At 44.0% G+C, this 17,347-nt stretch overlaps 1 protein-coding gene across 1 annotated transcript; it reads left to right on the forward strand.

Annotated features, from left to right (window-relative positions):
* Positions 1 to 1,177: 1,177 nt before the first annotated feature.
* Positions 1,178 to 14,467, forward strand: E2F8 (E2F transcription factor 8). Its single transcript, XM_064452869.1, has 13 exons — positions 1,178 to 1,476; positions 2,124 to 2,399; positions 2,722 to 2,878; positions 5,173 to 5,478; positions 6,127 to 6,288; positions 7,754 to 7,891; positions 8,204 to 8,413; positions 9,279 to 9,363; positions 9,647 to 10,169; positions 11,268 to 11,486; positions 12,373 to 12,502; positions 12,631 to 12,947; positions 13,707 to 14,467. Exons 1-13 carry the CDS (start codon positions 1,438 to 1,440, stop codon positions 13,878 to 13,880), a joined length of 2,736 nt encoding a protein of 911 aa, XP_064308939.1. The 5' UTR covers positions 1,178 to 1,437; the 3' UTR covers positions 13,881 to 14,467.
* Positions 14,468 to 17,347: the final 2,880 nt, after the last annotated feature.

The following is a 17,347-nucleotide window of genomic DNA, read 5'->3' on the forward strand; positions in this document are numbered from 1 at the left end:
ATTAAAAAACATGTATGCCAAGTAAAGTGGTTTTGAATCCCAAATGTCTACCTGCAAAATAGAAGTGTTGTAACACCTGGGATAAGCCATACAGCCTGTCTTGATACCAGACTGCTACTGAATCTTATCTCGGGGGCACTAAGAATACCCCCTCGCCAGAAGGTCAATAGTCAGTGATCCCACCCCACAATAAGCCATGAAATCAGTGAGTTATTAAGCTTTTTTTTCTTTTTAGTAAGTGCTTTTCCTCATGGTTAAGAGCACAGGGGTTACTCGAGTCTGTTTTCAGCCACAGGATGTACCCGCGTTCGCTGAAGCAGCCTTCCCCGGGCTGTCCCAGCCTCGGGCTACTGGGCCCGGGGTTAAGCTCAGTCTAGAAGGCCGGCGGGGCACCCCCAGTACCCCAGAGCCAAAGCGGGTCCGTGGGAGAGGGTGGCTGGGGCGCGGCGATGTATTTCGTTGTTTTAAAGAGTGCAAAGACCACGGGACCCCGCGAACGCAGGCGGCGGCCGTGAGGGAGAACCGACGAGCTCGGCCCCTCACAACCAGGGAGAAGCGGCGGCAGATAATTAGCTCCGTTAGAGCGATTAGCGGCCCTCGCCCAAGCTCCCGCCGCTCCCCCTCAGGCCGGCAGCCGTTGGGACGGGGGAGAGAGGGGGAGGCAGCGCGCGCCCTCTCCGCGCGCCCCGGTTCCCGCGCCTCCGACCCGCCAAAGCCCCCGCCCGGCGCGAGACCCGACTTCCCCGCTCCGGCAGCGGCGGCTGCACGCCGGCGGGAGGAGGGAACGGCCGGGGAACGCCGCGCTCCGATTGGCTGCGCGGGGCGGAGAGCTGCGAGGTGATTGGCTAGGCCGCCCCCCCCCCCCTCCCGCGACGGCTCAGCGGGTTGAATTCAAATCGGCACCGGGAGCGGCCGCGCGGCGGGACGGCACCGGGACGGGACGGGCTGTGTTGGGCTGGGCCGGCGGCAGCAGCGCTCCCGGTGGGTGCCGGCTCTCACGCATCGTAGGGTGGGCAGCGAGCAAGCACCACAGCGGGAGCAGAAGCGAGCAGCTCTCTAGGTACGGTGCTGGCGCCAAATGTTTAAACCGGATCCCGGAAGGGCCCCGCCCGCAGGCGGCGGCCAATCGGTGTGGTGGCGGCCGGGGCGGCGCGGGCGGGGCGGGGCGGGGCCGGGCCGGGCCGGGCCGGGCCGTTGGGCGGCGGGCGCGGGCCGCCGGGCGCGCGCGGGCCGGGCCCAGAGGCGGGAGGCGACGAGACGTTCCGGGCGGCGGGAACCGGCCACAGTGGGCGCCGCCGCCGCCGTGCCCGTCCCGCCGGTTTCCCCGCTAACGCTTTCGTCCTCCCGCCCCGCAGAACCGGCGGGACCTGCGATGCCGAACGCCGCGGCGGCACCGGGGAGCGTCGATCCCTGAGGCTGCGCGGCGGCGGCGGCAGAATGCAGCGGCCGGACGGGGAGATGGGGACCGGCGACAAGGTAATCCCTCGGTTCCCCGTCGGGTTCCGCCGTGTCTGCTCCGGTGGGGAGACAAGGAGCAGGCCCCGCCGGGGGTCGCCGCCTCCCGGCCGGGCCCGACGCGATGACAGCCCCGGGGTACCCGTTGGCAGCCGTTGGCAGCGCCTCCGGGCGCGAAGGCACCCGATCCCGGGCGAACGCGGGCAGAAAACGGCGGATGGCCGTAACCGGGCGCCTTCTACTCTCGGTTTAATTTCTACCTTTAAAAAAAGTACCTAAAACTTTACCTCACGACCTTTACCCACCAAGTCTGTAACGAGCAGGGCTTCTTCTTGGCTCCCTGTCCTTTTTTCTAATTTAAAAAACCGGGGAGTTCAGTCGTTCCGTATAGTTCCTGCTACGAATTAACATTCATTCGGCATTTTCCCTAGAGGGAAAGAAAAGGAAAATAACCTCAAGAATATCGCGGGCCCCGTGTCTTAAGCAAAGTCAAAGAATCAAAGAAACGGTTTTAAGGAAGGGGTTCGTTGGTTCAGTGTAAGACTGCGACCTTTGAGCTACCTGAAAAATGCAATTGATTTCTATCCCAGTTTGACCGTCATCAACAAATGGATTATATAGTGCTTCTGGTTTATAACATCACGGTTTTTCTTTTCCTTGGCATGTAGGAAAATCACTCCTCTGAGCCATACAGAAGCATACTGAAAACTCCTTTGAAACAAGCAGCTACCTCACATTTGGTATTGACAGAGATACAGCCTGCCTGTCACCCTCTAACCACACCCCCAAAACCTAAAGAAGTCCTTCCAGCAGATCCATGGACACCTACTTCGAACCTTAAAATGCTGATCAGCGCAGCTAGTCCAGAGATTAGGAGCAGAGAACAGAGGAGGGAACTCTCAAACAACACGAGTGAGGTCCTGCAGGCAAAACACTGTTTGCAGGTATGTTGTAAAGGCGTCATCTTTATTTGCGTTTTTTGTTTTTTTAAAGTTAGCTGAAGGCTGATTATTCAGTATAAAAGTTACACATTAACATACCTCGATGGTTTTAAAGTTTTGATTTTGGAGTATTTACCCGGTGTAAGTAAGGATATTGCCTAGTTACATATGGTGGGTAACGTTTCGCTGGTTTTATTTCACAACTGTTGAGAACCAAGTGAGAACACTGGGCCTTTGACAGCCCTCGCAATGAAGCTGTTAAATATCTCTGTTTATATATACATAGTAAAAAATTTCCAATTTTCTTTTTCTCCTTTCCATGTAGGAGCACTTATCGGGAGATGAATATGAAAAATCTCAACCGAGTCGCAAAGAGAAAAGCCTAGGATTACTGTGTCATAAATTCTTAGCTCGATATCCTGATTACCCCAGCACTGCCGAGAATAATTACATTTGCCTTGACGAAGTAGCTGAAGAGCTCAGTAAGTTGCTGCATATGCTATTGTATATTTCTTCATACAAACGTGCCAATAACCTGCCATTTCTGTTGGTGCATTTTTGCTCCATAAAATTTGGAATGCTTACTCTGTACTCTCAAACTTACTTAAACCCATCTTTAAACTCTTCATTCTTCAAGCAATTCTTTTAAAAAGCTGAAGTTTCTTCAGTGAATTGACTTGAGAAACTCTGAATTATGTTTCATATTAAACATCTAAATTATTGTCAATACCATAAATAACCACTTGCAGTTTTTTGGATCTAGAGATGATGGCTAAGATTAGTGGTTGGATTTTTGCGGCAGGAACTAGCGTTTCTCAAGCTGAACCCACAACTTCCGGTCCAATCATGACATCAAAGCAAGATACTACTTTCTGCTCTCCATGACAATTTAATTTTCTCATTTTATATCACTATTTTTATATCACACCAGTGATGTACGGAAAGTCTGAGTTGCTAACATGAAACTGAATCTTCTTTTTTGTCAAAGAGCTATGAAATTACAGTATTCTACAATTGTAACACTGGTAATAGTTACAAATCATATTGCTATAAAATCTTTGGTGTTGTTGAATCTTCAGAATGTATTGAGGGACACAGAAGAGGGATGAATTGCGCACTAAGCACAATGTCCGTTTTATTTAAACTTTGTACAAAATAACATCTCTATTTGAAAATGCCTAGTCAAACCCAAGAATTTAACAGGCAAAAGAGAAAAGGACAGCGTGTTAATAGAATAACCATAGAATCACAGAATTGTTAAGGTTGGAAAAGACCCTTAAGACCATCGAGCCCAACCGCTAACGCATCACTGCCAAGTCCACCACTAAACCATATCCTCAAGCACCACGTCTACCCTTCTTTTAAATACCTCCAGGGATGGAGACTCCACCACCTCCCTGGGCAGCCTGTTCCAATGCTTGACAACCCTTTCGGTGAAGAAGCTTTTTCTAATGTCCAGCCTAAACTTCCCCTGGTGCAGCTTGAGGCCGTTTCCTCTCGTCCTATTGTTTTGTTACTAGGGAGCAGAGACCAACCCCCCCCCTCACTCCAGCCCCTCTCAGGCAGCTGCAGAGAGCGAGAAGGGCTCCCCTCAGCCTCCTCCTCTCTAGGCTGAACCCCCCCAGCTCCCTCAGCTGCTCCCTGTAAGACCTGCTCTCCAGACCCTTCCCCAGCTCCGTTGCCCTTCTCTGGACACGCTCCAGCACCTCAAGGTCCTTCTTGTCCTGAGGGGCCCAAAACGGAACCCAGGATTCAAGGCGTGGCCTCACCAGTGCTGAGCACAGGGGCCCCATCCCTGCCCAGCTCCTGCTGGCCACACCAGTGCTGACACAAGCCAGGATGCTGTTGGCCTCCTTGGCCACCTGGGCACTGCTGGCTCATACTTAGCCGGCTGTCAGCCAGCACCCCCAGGGCCTTTTCCTCCAGGCAGCTCTCCAGCCACTCTGCCCCAAGCCTGTAGCGTTGCATGGGGTTTTCATGACCCTTGTGCAGGACCTGGCACTTGGCCTTGTTGAATCTCATACCGTTGGCTCAGGCCCAACAATCCAGCCTGTCCAGGTCCCTCGGTAGGGCCGTCCTGCCCTCCAGCAGATCGACACTTCCACCCAGCTTCATGTCGTCTGCAAACTTACTGAGGGTGCACTCAACCCCCTCATCCAGATCATCAATGAAGATATTGAACAGGACCGGCCCCAACACTGAGCCCTGGGGAACCCCACTCGTCACCAGCCGCAACTGGGTTTGACTCCGTTCATCACCACTCTCTGGGCTCGGCCGTTCAGCCAGTTTTTAACCCAGCACAGAGTGCACTTATCCAAGCCGTGAGCAGCCAAACATATAAAAACAAGTTACAAAACAGTTGTGTACCATGAGTTTCCAAGGATATTTAATAAGACAATCTAAAATTGGTGCAATGAATAATTAAAAATGCTTTGTTTTTTTTAAAGCTGTATCGAGACCCATCTAACGGCTCTTCTGGCAACAGTAAGTTTTATTTCTTAAGGAATGCTGTAAACCGAGTATAACTGGAAAAGCAAGTCCTTCCATATCTAAAGCAAGAATTGTTCTATTTGCCTTGCTGGTGAGATCTATGAGGGCTATTTTTGGAAACCTTTGTAACGGCGAATTGGTGAAAGTAGCTTAGAAATTATTAAGAGGAGGGGGAAGTACAGGAAATTGATCCTTTCTCTGTGCAAACCATGTTTCAGGTAGATGTACGATAAAGCATATTTTACATAGCAGAGATGTCATGTTCATCTTTCTGGGTTTTTTTCAGATGTTGAACGTAGACGCATATATGATATTGTGAACGTGCTAGAGAGCCTACACATGGTGAGCCGCCTTGCCAAAAACAGATATGCTTGGCACGGGCGCCATAATCTCTCCAAAACCCTGCAGGCTTTGAAAAGAGTTGGAGAAGAGAACAAATATACCCAACAAATTCAGATGATCAAGAAAAGAGAGTATGAGCATGAATTTGATTTTGATGGTGAAAGACACGAAGAGATGGCAAGATCTTTTGGCTCAAATGAGCATTCCGAAATGTGTTTTGTTGAGCTCCCAGGAATGGAATTTCGTGCTGGTAATAATTCTCTATAATGCCAAGAATAATATGTGCTTGTAATGATAGATAGCTATGAACTTGGAAAAAATGTTTATTGGACCTTTTCTTTCCTGAAATGGTACTGCCTGAAAGGCACCACAGCTGTTTGTGGTGAGAAAAAGTGCTCAACACTCTTTCAGTTCTCTTATTCATTCAGTTCCTGCACATGTTTTGTTTTTACAGTGCCAAGAACAAGGGGGCATCAGGTGAAACTACCAAACACAATCCAGTTTGCAGGATTTGTTACCATTGAATGTTATAGAAGCCCCAAATATAAATTACTCCTTTAATTTCTTTTTTTAATTTAGGTTTGATTCATGGAAGAAATATTAAGGGTTGTTAAACACATCGTATAACCTGCAGTTAAGCATCTTCAAGAGTGCAAGTTGTCAGACAATAGGAAACGTACTTGGGGAAACACTGCACTCTCTCTTTGTAGTCAGCCTTGGTATCCACCTAATTACCGGATTCTTGCCATGTAGAGACATGATTCCAGAGTCCACGTTGGCCCTGCCTAGTTGCTGTGTTGTTTGTTTTAAAAATAATTGTTACTGACAAGTTTCTTCAGTTTTTGAAAAACATTTGTAGCTGGTGAGTCACTTGAATCCTTTCTCCTCTCTGCTGCAGCATCAGTAAATAGCAGGAAAGACAAGTCTTTACGAGTGATGAGTCAGAAATTTGTGATGCTGTTTCTTGTATCGACTCCTCAAATAGTAAGCCTTGAAGTTGCTGCTAAAATCTTGATTGGAGAAGACCAGTTAGAAGACTTAGATAAAAGCAAGTTTAAAAGTAAGTAGAACATCAAATATAAGCTAAATGATCTCTTCTAGAACTAGTTTATATAGTGTAAAATACCATCATCTTTTTCCTGCCATAAATATATTTGAGCCTCCAAAAACTCACTGAACACCTCGCACAGTTTTTAACAGGGACCCACTTGTACATAAGTCATTGATACATAATGACCTAATGACCATGAGAGAGAAAAGGTCCATTAAATCCCTCTCCCGAGGTGGTGTCATGAGGCTGCTTACTGGTAACAATTTCTCTTTCTCTTTCCTCAAGCAGTCTGTCAAAGATTTCAGCCTCATTTCATCAAAGATGCCCCAGAATCATGAAAATCTGTGTTCTGGTCATAGAATTAACTTGTTGGAAATCTAAAGAAATTCTGTAAAAGTCCTGTCAATAACTTACACGTGGGAGGAAGTGAAACCCAATGCTGTAACTGCCAATTATTTCTTCATTCTTTTACCCTGCTCTCAGTTGCCTGCACACTTCCTCCTCTTCCTCTACATTCAAATGAAGAGGTACTTCTAGGTCTAGGCCTGTACATCTACAATAATCAAAAATGCGCCTGCTCTTGAGGGATCAAGAATTAATCACGAGTTTCATTGAAAAAGACGCCCTTTCTTGATTCTCAGACAGACTCCGTTGCTGTTTTTTTGTGGAATTGTGTCTGTGCCATAAGGAAACTGATCCTCGCTGGTTTCAGTTCATAATTTCCTTTCCACTGCATCCTGGTGACATAGAGAGGGTGGGTGGGTAGTCAACAGGGGGCTTTGGTTTCTTTTCGTTCTTTCTTCTTCCTCAGTAACGTCCCTCTCGCAATAAAACCATTTTTAGGGCATTCCATCCATGTGCCTGTATTTCAGGTATCGCGTGTTTTACCTAGTTCTTGGTGAAGAAGCACAGTCCCAAGTTCCACGACTTGCTAGTCTTTAAATTTTCAGTAGCAGAAGCTTCGCCCTAAGCCCATTCACTCTGCAGTCCAGAAGTCACTTGTAATTTGACTGCTGCCTAAAGCCTTTCCCTAATAGCTCAACCTGAAAGCAGTCAGGAACGTGCAGGGTCACGATCCTGTTGGATTTTGGCGTGTCCCTTCCCCCTCGTTCCCATGTTCACCATTGCATGCGTGTGTCTGCCTTTTAAGCTACTTATTTTTCACTACGGGTTTGGTCATTGCACAGAACCTAACTTGTTTTGAAAATGATTTTCTCTGTATTTAGCATAATATACTTAGCAGTATTTTCTGTTCTAGATCTGTATCCATGTCATTCTACGTTACATATAAACTTTATATTGTGAGATGTTATTTCGTAGTATAAATACCCGTTCCACAAAATTGTTCTTACAGAAAAATTATACAGTTTTTTTCCTTTTAGCTGCTAAAAGGGCATTACAACATTTTAAATCTGATATATGTTAACTTGTTAGTCGGAATTGCTATACATTAAATTTGTTTATTTTATTTCAGCCAAAATTCGGAGACTTTATGACATAGCAAATGTTCTCAGTAGCCTTGAGCTTATCAAGAAAGTTCATGTTACAGAGGAGAGAGGGAGAAAACCAGCATTCAAATGGACAGGACCTGAGGTCTTGCCAGATATTCAGGGTAGGTGTATGTGTCATTTCCTTTTGTTCTGCTGATGATTTTGATTGTTTCTTTGTTTTCTCTGGTCAAATTTTTTTAACCAAAACACAGAGTAAACTAAGCAGAAAGTCTTTTCTCGTCACATCACTGTCCTTGGTTCTTGCCAGCACAGCACACCAGTATGTATTTCCACACAGCAGATGCAAGACTTGCATTTCCATTTTGCTGCTGCTGCTACTGCAATAATTGTAAGCCAGGCTGAAATAACCGTTTTTAATTACTGAATCTGCATATGATACATATTTACTTTCTGGGATTTTTTCTGCTTTTTAGATACCAAACTTGCAATAACTTCTACGACCTGCCCCCCACCTATTACAGAATCGATCACTTCCAAAGAGCAGTGTTCAAAAAACCTTTTTCCTTCAAGAGGAAAGCAAAACTTCACTCGGCATCCTTCTCTAATAAAGTTAGTTAAAAGTATAGAAAACGACAGAAGAAAGATTCAGTCTGCTCCGACCAGTCCAGTTAAAATAAGTGCAGGTACATATCTTTTTCTAAGTTTTTTTTTCACTCGGATGTAGTCTTGCATTAAATATTCAGGCTTGCCGTCTTCTCACAGGAGATGCAGATGTGTGGGTACGCCTGCTTACAACAAACATGTCTTAAAATCTGTCAAAAATAGACAAAATGGGGAAAATACACGTTGCCTGTAAATCCAAGGTTTTACAAGACTGATAGTGAAAACCAAGCTAAAACGACTCGCATTCAGTGCGTACGCTCTGTGATTGGTAGAAGCTCATTCCAGTTTGGTGGACCAAACCCAATCACAGCTTGCGCAGTTGCTACGACGTAAATATATTTATTGATATCTGGACCAAATTGTAGGCAACTCTAGCCTCCTATTTCACACTGGATACACAAGGAGTGGCATATTACTATTTTGGGTTTAAGAAAAATATTAAATCCCTTTTTACAGATCTCTCTTGGCTTTGTGTTATGTCTTACTGGCTACAAACTGCTGTTTGTGTGGTATAGCTGATTCTCTGCATATTGCTTCTTTCCCTATGAACTGCTCTAACCCTGGTTTGTTATAGAAACTGTGCTTTAGATCTTACTATCTAAGCAGTTCTGTTCCATAAAATTGCCAGAAAATCACCTATTGATGTTCGTTTCCCTCTTTGGAGGGGAAAAAAGATGGAGCTGAGACTTTAAAATTTGTTTGACATAAGCCACCATCCAGTTGATCAAATCAAGTCTGGGCCGCAGTTTGAGGACAACATGGAGTCTCAGTGTCTTCTCATTAAATGTGCATGCCACATCAAATAACGCAGTCTCCTCAGGACAAAATTTAACTTCTACATTTGATGTCCTAACAGTTTTGGTTTGTTTTTCCCCCTCCAACCAGGTACTGATCAAAATTTATCAGCTTTCCCAAGTAAAATGGCTCAGGTTCCAGCAATCGCTAAACATCAGCTGGAAGGACAGTCAAAGTAAGTTTGCACAAGTGTTAAAGCGAGAAGCTTTATTTTGTCTCTGGCCATTAAGTTAAGGCTATGCTCAGTTCAAGTTGGGCAACGGTCTGCAAAAACCAGTAACCCCTGATACTGCAGGCTATTTTTTTCACTTCTTATTTTCTGCTTAGTGGATTGAGAAGTACAAGTTTATGTTAAGCCTTCATATTTCATAAAATAACTTGTCAAGGCACTCATTTCTGTACAAAGGTATTAAAATACATTTGGGCTTTTTGTTTGTTTGTTTTGGGTTGTTCTTAAGGAATGCAAAAGAGATGAAAATGAACTTGTCAAGATCCGCTTTGGAATGTAACCTGTCCTCACCGGAGGTGGTCCCCAAGCCCGAACCTCCTCGCGCCGCAGCACCCTCTCAGCCGTCAGCTCTCGTGCAGCCGCTCGGTGTCTGTCCTCCAAGCCACGGTTCAGTCCCACCAGTAATACTACCTCATACTCATTCTGGTGTTTCATACGCGATATATCTGCACCCTTCCCAAGCCCACACTGTGACAACGTACAGCCCAAGTTTCATGTTGCAGCCTCTACCGTGTGCTAATGTAACTGGAATTAAGAGTATTAATTCACAAGTATTAAATAAAACAACCACTGAGGAAGGGGACAATCAAATAGCGACAGATGATCCAACAAAGTCCTTGACAGCTAAAGAAAGACCGACTATAAAATCAGAAACTTCATCACAGCGGTGCCTTAAAAGATCACAAGCATTACAAGAGAATCATTTAATTAAAAGGTACAGAAGCGATGAGGAAAGCCTCGATACTTCTCTGGTAAGTTCAATTATTTCTAAAATGCTATTTTATAGCTTAATGATGTTGCCACCTACTTATTTTCAAAGTGATTTAGGAGCCTACCAGTGTGCGTAGGTGTTTTAAATAACATTACACTTGAAGGGATGACATTCATTTCTCATGCTGGCTGATGTTTGGGGGTTTTGTTTGTTTACATCCATCCATCTATCTATCTATCTATCTATCTATCTATCTATCTATCTATCTATCTATCTATCTATCTATCTATCTATCTATCTATCTATCTATCTATCTCTCACTCAAATATCACACAACCTTGCTGGTATTTGCAAAACAGCAGGCAGAATATATGGAATGCAGTATAACACGTACCTTTGAAAGGCCAGCCTAGCATCAGGCTGTATTTTTCTCCTTGTTCCCCTCTCTTCCCCCTCCAAATATTTATCTCCAAGACGACATGTCGAAGTGTACAGCTGTTAGTCACAATAAAGCGACTCCCAAAACATTATGTCAGGACTTACCTATTTATACAATGATTCTGGAGTAGTTGGGGTTGCTTATGGTGCTGGCATTTGTTCTTGGCTTTAGAGGCATTAGGAAGGAACATGGACACACAATGGCTGCTGGACAAGGAGTGTCCCAAAATCCTGATACCTTCCAGATATTTCCATCCAATGTTGTACACTGTTCCCGGATTGTTGTAGGCATAAGAATACAGCACATTAAGAGAAGAAGAGATTCAGATACACTTGATGCATATGGAGAAACTGGGTCTGGATTGCCTTCTGCTCCTCAGTTGCTGAGTGTTTTAGTGTCTCTGCAAATTATTAGGCTGCTTTAAATTGTGCTTGCCAAAACAGTCACGAAATGCTATCGGCATGTTGTGACAACGTGTGGCGTCAAACATCCACTAGCTGTGGAGGATCAAGAGGGAATAACGTGGAACTGGTTGTCTTATTGACTAGAAATTTTTATAGCACAAACTTGGGACTCAGGACAAAGGAGAAAGCTTGCCTGCCTTATTTTTCAGGTGTGTTAGTATCATTGTAGACCTGTAACTGAGAACGTTAAGTCTTACAGTGTCTGCCTTTGGTTTTGGATGTACTTTTTTTAAAGGGAGAATCCATTAAAAATGAAAGACCACCTTCCAGCAGCTCACAAGTGAACAACGAAACAGACAACTTCCAGGAAGAGAGGCAGAGCAAACCCGAAACATTAGATGAAAACACAGCAGGCTGCCATGACCAATGTAAAAGAGAAGATACTCCAGAAGACGAGGACAAAATCAAAACGAAACAAGACATACCTGTAGCATTTGCCATTCCCGCTCATGAGGTAAGCGCTGTCAGACACCACGGCCCATCCCTCCGTTACCTGGGAAAACGCCACTTGGAGTCTTTGCAAAAGAAACAAAACTATAACGATAGATTATAAATTATGAAGCTATTTTAAAACACATACCTAGATTGTCTTTGGTTGGATGATTTTTGGTGTGCTTTTAAAACCTTACTTTATAGGAATGCAGTACTTCTATTAAGTACAAAAATAAGAGGACACAAAGTGACTTTCAGGCTTTGATTGGGATGAAGGTCACACTAAGGCTAAGCAGATGAAGGCCATGTTGAGATCCCTTACATCCACAGTCCTTTGTGTATATTTAGTCTCAAATACTTCGATTTACAACCGAATCACATGCAACTCTCTTCATCGGTAAAATTTGGTATTCTGCAGTCACGACTTATTACTGTAGAGAACCTGAATAAAGAACAGGTCTGTTGACAAAAACAGAACTTTTAAATGCAAAAGGATTGTCTTCCACTATTTGTCTTATGAAAAACACAATCTAAGAATGAGATGACATGATGATTACTGGGTCCAGATGTTTCTTCTGGGTGACAAAAAGTATTCAATATCAGAATTTCTCTTTAGTTGTACTGTGTTAATCCCAGATGGATTTCCAGTTCCTCACTGAGGATGTCAACTGGAAACGGAGCCAGCTGACTCTGCACAGTAGGGCAGTCTTTCCTTAAGGAGCATGTCCTTGAGTCAGTTTCATCTAACTTCAGAGAGATGGAAGTACAGGCATGGAATAACGGATCCTAGGGATATGGGGGAGAAAGACTAAAAACAAGGCAAAGGGGACACAACTTTGGAGAAAAAAAATTTGGTTTTTGTTTATTACTTGTCTGAGGTAAAGGTGTATTGTCTTGTTCTTTTTCAGACCTTTTTTCCATCTGGCTATCTTATTCCTCTTACTCAGTGCACCCATGGCAACCAGGCAGGCTTTTCTGACAAAGAAAAAGCTGGGATATGTTCGTTACAGCACACTACCTACAGCTCACCCATTGCTGGTCAGTATGAAATAAAATAGGCGTACAGTTGTTTGGCTTGATTCATCCTACGGAGGTAACGAAATCACAGCGCAGTGGCTTGAGCCTCAATTTTTAATCCCCTTCAACGCTTGATTTTTCTGTTGCAGGTGTCATTCCAGTGACAGCATCTGAACTGAAAGCCGTTAACATCCCTGCTTTTCATATCACACCCTTGAATATAATGCTGTCACCAACTTCTATAGCTGCTGGGCCTGTACTGAGCAACTCCTGTCTCAATTCAAGCAATACTAGTTCTGCCCCAAACCCAAGTTCTTCAGTTCTGAACTTTACGCTGCAACACGTAGGACTGATACCCGCTGGCGTGCGAGTTCCTGCAAATCCTGTTCTTCAGCACGTGCCAGTCTCTTCGCAACCAGAAAACGTTAGCCAGAGCTCAGAAAACGTGAACTTGCAAGAGGAGAAGGTAAGTAAAAGATATATCGCAACTTCTTGACCGTGGTGGGTTGAGTGGGAAATAGAGTGCAGTAATTCCATTACAGCACATAACGTTGTTAAATAAACATTTTTTATTTTATCTTTATAAATCAGCACTGCCCAAAAAAAGCTGTCAGTGAAGGCTAGCATAAGTACAGGTTAATCGAGAGGTTAGAAAGGAAGAACAAGTATCTTATTTCTTGTGGAAGCGGAGCCTGCTGGAAGATGGCAAGATCTGAAGCGACAGCTGTTTTGAAGGGAGGGTTTTACATGGATCCGAGATGACAGTAACAAATTGTCCATTTGTTGCTTTATATTTCCGTCTTGTTACTCTCCTAATCTACTCTCAAGTTCTTGTATTTACTATCAGCTTTTTTTAATAGGATGGAATTATAGAGGATTTTAAAAGATCTTTTTGTTTGTTTTTTCCAGGGAAAGTTTGTATATTTGGTGTAATACTGTATTGCCTAAGATCTGTTTGTATTGAAAAAGGAGATAGGAGGGTATTAGAGAAATCAGATTTGTATTTAATTGATTTTTATATTTTTAAAAAATTTTTATTTACTTACTTGTTTATTATGGATATGCCAAGGAACACAGGTATATTATTCTCAGTAAAGAGTGGTTAAATTTTTAAATTTCAGGAAAAAAATATTAGTTTGCTAACATCCTGCAGACATCTGAAACTAGAATTCACCTGGTTTTTATCTTCCCCTTAAATGAAAGTAATTTTTTCTCTTCTCTCCAGCTTTGTGTTCCAAAGGACCCCCCACAGCCCCAGACAGTTACAGAAAATTTTTTCCGCACACCAGGAGGGCCGAACACGGTACCTTCACTGTCTGCAAATTCAGATGGTCCCGACAGAATCTCTCAAGGAACTCTGTATATTCCTCAACGAAAACTTGAAGTGTCAGAAGATTAATTTTGGGATATCAAATTGCTGAAGGTGTTAGCAGGCATAATTACCAGCAGTACGCCGCACGCGTCTTGGATTGTACGATGGACAGTGGTGTTTTGGATGCGTGTTGGCAAGACCTCAATACTGGAATAGCCTTAATTAACGCTTTAGAATGAAAATGGGCTTTTAATGAGAAAGTTAATGTCTAGTAATTTTTCCAAAAGGCTTACCTGAAGTATTATAGCAACAAAGTTATGTATCTAGTGGGTTTTGTGTTGCTTTTCTGCTATGCAAAGTAAGCTCAAATTGTCTTTGTACAGAAAGGTACAGTCAGTACATATTTTGCACAAAGAAAAGTACTGTGAGCGTGTACATATTTTATGTCTTAACAAAAAGGCCATAGTTAATAAGTCTTGCTCCTATGTTCAATAATGCTCTTTTGTAAAGTTAGTAAAAAAAAAAAGAAAAAAAGAATTCTTAATCAAGTTTTATATAAGTTAAGAATTATTTATACTGTATTTTTAAATCAATTTGTTCAGATTAAACTTACATCAAACTCAAATTTTGACTTTTTTTGTTTGATCAAATTAAATTACCTGAGTTAAGTAATACGTTGTATATTCACTGACATCTCTTCCTTTTCTTGTCAGACAGGGGTGTGTCTGTCTTCAGAAGAAAGGGAAAATGGTATTTCATCAGAAAGGGGTTTAAGTAACTCGGTCTGACTTCTGAACTCTATCGTGAGAGGTTTCACCTCCTAATAACAACAATTAGAGGAAGATACAGTTACGAAGTGTGGAATTCACAGCACCCTTACCACCCTAGGGTATTCGGGAAAGCACTGTCCAAATGTCACAGAACTGAGAAGTTACAGGGTTTGGGCCTCAGGCTAAACAGACAAGAAGATCTGAAGACGTGCACTCATTACCTTGCCCCTTCTCCGACTCAGCTCAGAGTTTGCGCCAGGTGCACGCTGCACTATAGGCACCCTATAGATTCTCTTGGCACTGGCGAGGCTTCAAGCCAAAGTCAAAGTTTTCATAACATTTGACCTAAGGTTTTGTAACCATCTAAAACAGTTGGTGGCAGAAATCACACGCGCAGCTACCGAAGCACCAGCTATGCACTGGTGTGAGCAACGTCAGGCCTGGCTTCTCGAAGGAGGGAGGCCCGTGTCTCTTGGACGTACCCGCACCCTGCCGAGGCTCTACTGGTAGTTTCTGCTTTCCAGCTAAGATCAATGTCAGCTTCCAGCTGTTGCTTTTCCCCTGCCGCAATTTCATATCAAACAGGTTAACTTAAACCAAATTAATTAAAATATGTACAGCGGGGTCTCTTCTACGCTGAAGGAAGAAAGATGAAGCCTCCTCACCCAGCCCACGCTCAGGTGACAAGGAATAACTAAGAAATAACAGGAAAATGCAGGGTATGTGCCTTCCCAGGTGAAATGTGCCTGTCTGTCCAAATTAGGACAGGAGAAACACCAGCAAGGCCCGAGACTGAGGCTTGGGCTGGATAAAAAAACATTGTTAAAACAGCCAACACAGGAAAACTAACTGGTTTGCACCTAAATCATGCAAAATTATTTTATAATACAAAATACACCTGATAGAATAGAGGATCACTATTGAAATACTCCTACATGAGGTGGAAGAGAAGAGTAAAAGCTGGAAAATTGAGGAATTCTCACTGCAGCAGTGAGCAGATTTATTTTTTTCTTCTCCAAGATAACTGATTAATCTTCCTTACACTTCCTACCAATTACATTCTAGAAAAATAAAGGCAAAGGTTTACAGAAACTTGCAGTACTCAAAGAAAACCAACTGCAAATCTTTCATTTTTGAACACCACAGTTGACAGAATAAGAAACTACAGTAACCAGGCTTGGAGAACTGGTCTCACAAGTTGTGCTCTAGTCTGAAAAGCTGAGCACATATTCTGACTTGCTGCCTAGTGTCCCTTGGCTCCTGCCAAAATACAGTTGCTTGCTTCATCGCGCAGGCTTTATAACAAACACCGAGCACTTCACTTTCTTCTTGTTCATTTTGCAGACTGACAAGCCACTGCTTCCGTCCTCAAAGTACCCTATTCCCCAGAAGATGTGCATTTCGCTCAGACTAGCTGAGCTCGCTGCTCTTTCCAGCTGCCTCACCTACCCTCGGACATGACCCGAGTACCCGATGTGCTCTGTTGCCAAGCCCTAGGAAAGTCCCTCTGATCCTCGGGCTCACTTCGCTTCTGATATGCTGCGTTTTAGTTCTCCCAGCAGTGTTTTTTTCATCCCTACCTTTCATTTACAGAAAACACCCCATTCTCGCTCCACCAGGAGTATAAAAATTCACGCATGTGTACGTTCAAGTTGCATATTTCAAATCTGTTCTTCCAGTCTCAGGTCCTGATAACCACAGGATGCCTCAGAGCAGGGATTATATGAAATGCCAACTAACCCAAACGGGTCCGAACGCTCCTTTGAGCTGTAAAGTGCCTCTCAACAAGACTCGCCTCCTTCCAGGGACACACAGTATCTGGGGTAGCACAGAAGTACAGAAATGAAACAACCAGGAAACCAAAGATTGTTCCCTGCCTGTTCCCCTTAAATTCTCTTGACAACCTCAACGGGAAAATACTGACATTTAGGGGCAAAAGCTTCTCCACAGATTTCCCTGCCATTGGTTGGGCTGCAAATCCATCCAAGTACGTGATTTACATGATGTGCGTGACGATCAGTGAAGGACTCTGACTTCTCAATCACCACGGCGCAAACACTAAGTGCTTACAAGCTTCTTAGTGCTTTCCCTGTACTCCGACAGCGAGCTCAGCCCTGCCCCAGCCCCTCCTCACTGCTGTCTTACACGAAACCCTCACACCACCGTCACCTCTGCATTCACCCTCACTTGACATAGGCAGAAGAATTCCATTAACGAGCCAGGGAGAACAACCAAGGAGAGATGGAGCCCAGCTCTCCTCCTCAGGAAAAAACAGTCCTCCAACTTTACATCAAGGGCCTGTCTCTGTGTTATAAAAATCTTTGCTGGACTCAACAGCCAATGGATCTATAGGCTCCTAAGAGTCCTCAAAGTAGCCTCAGCAAACAGACCCCTACAATCCTAAAGCCTGACATGGATCTGTCATCTAATTTCCTTACGCTGCCATGAAAGTCCCGGAGTTGAGGCTCTCAGCTTCAGACTCCTGGTGTTTAACCCCTAGGCTGTAAGGGCTTGGCCCTTTCACACACAGCGAAGGCACTGAATAAAGCTTCTAAATTCAAACATCCCTTTAGAAAATGAGAATTAGCTTCTACATCTTTAAAGCACTTAAAATAACACCCTGCACAAAGGGAATTGTAGGCCCCTCATACTTTAGGCTCCGCACCTTCAATATGTCTGCGGCATCATCCATTTCCAGCGAGCTCAGTGAGGCACGGCAAGTATAACTGCAATGATGAGACATCCTAAATATACATGTTAGCTAGCTATCTTAACACCTAAAAC

Source organism: Phalacrocorax carbo, chromosome 5 (genome assembly GCF_963921805.1).
Source record: "Phalacrocorax carbo chromosome 5, bPhaCar2.1, whole genome shotgun sequence".
NCBI lineage: Eukaryota > Metazoa > Chordata > Aves > Suliformes > Phalacrocoracidae > Phalacrocorax > Phalacrocorax carbo.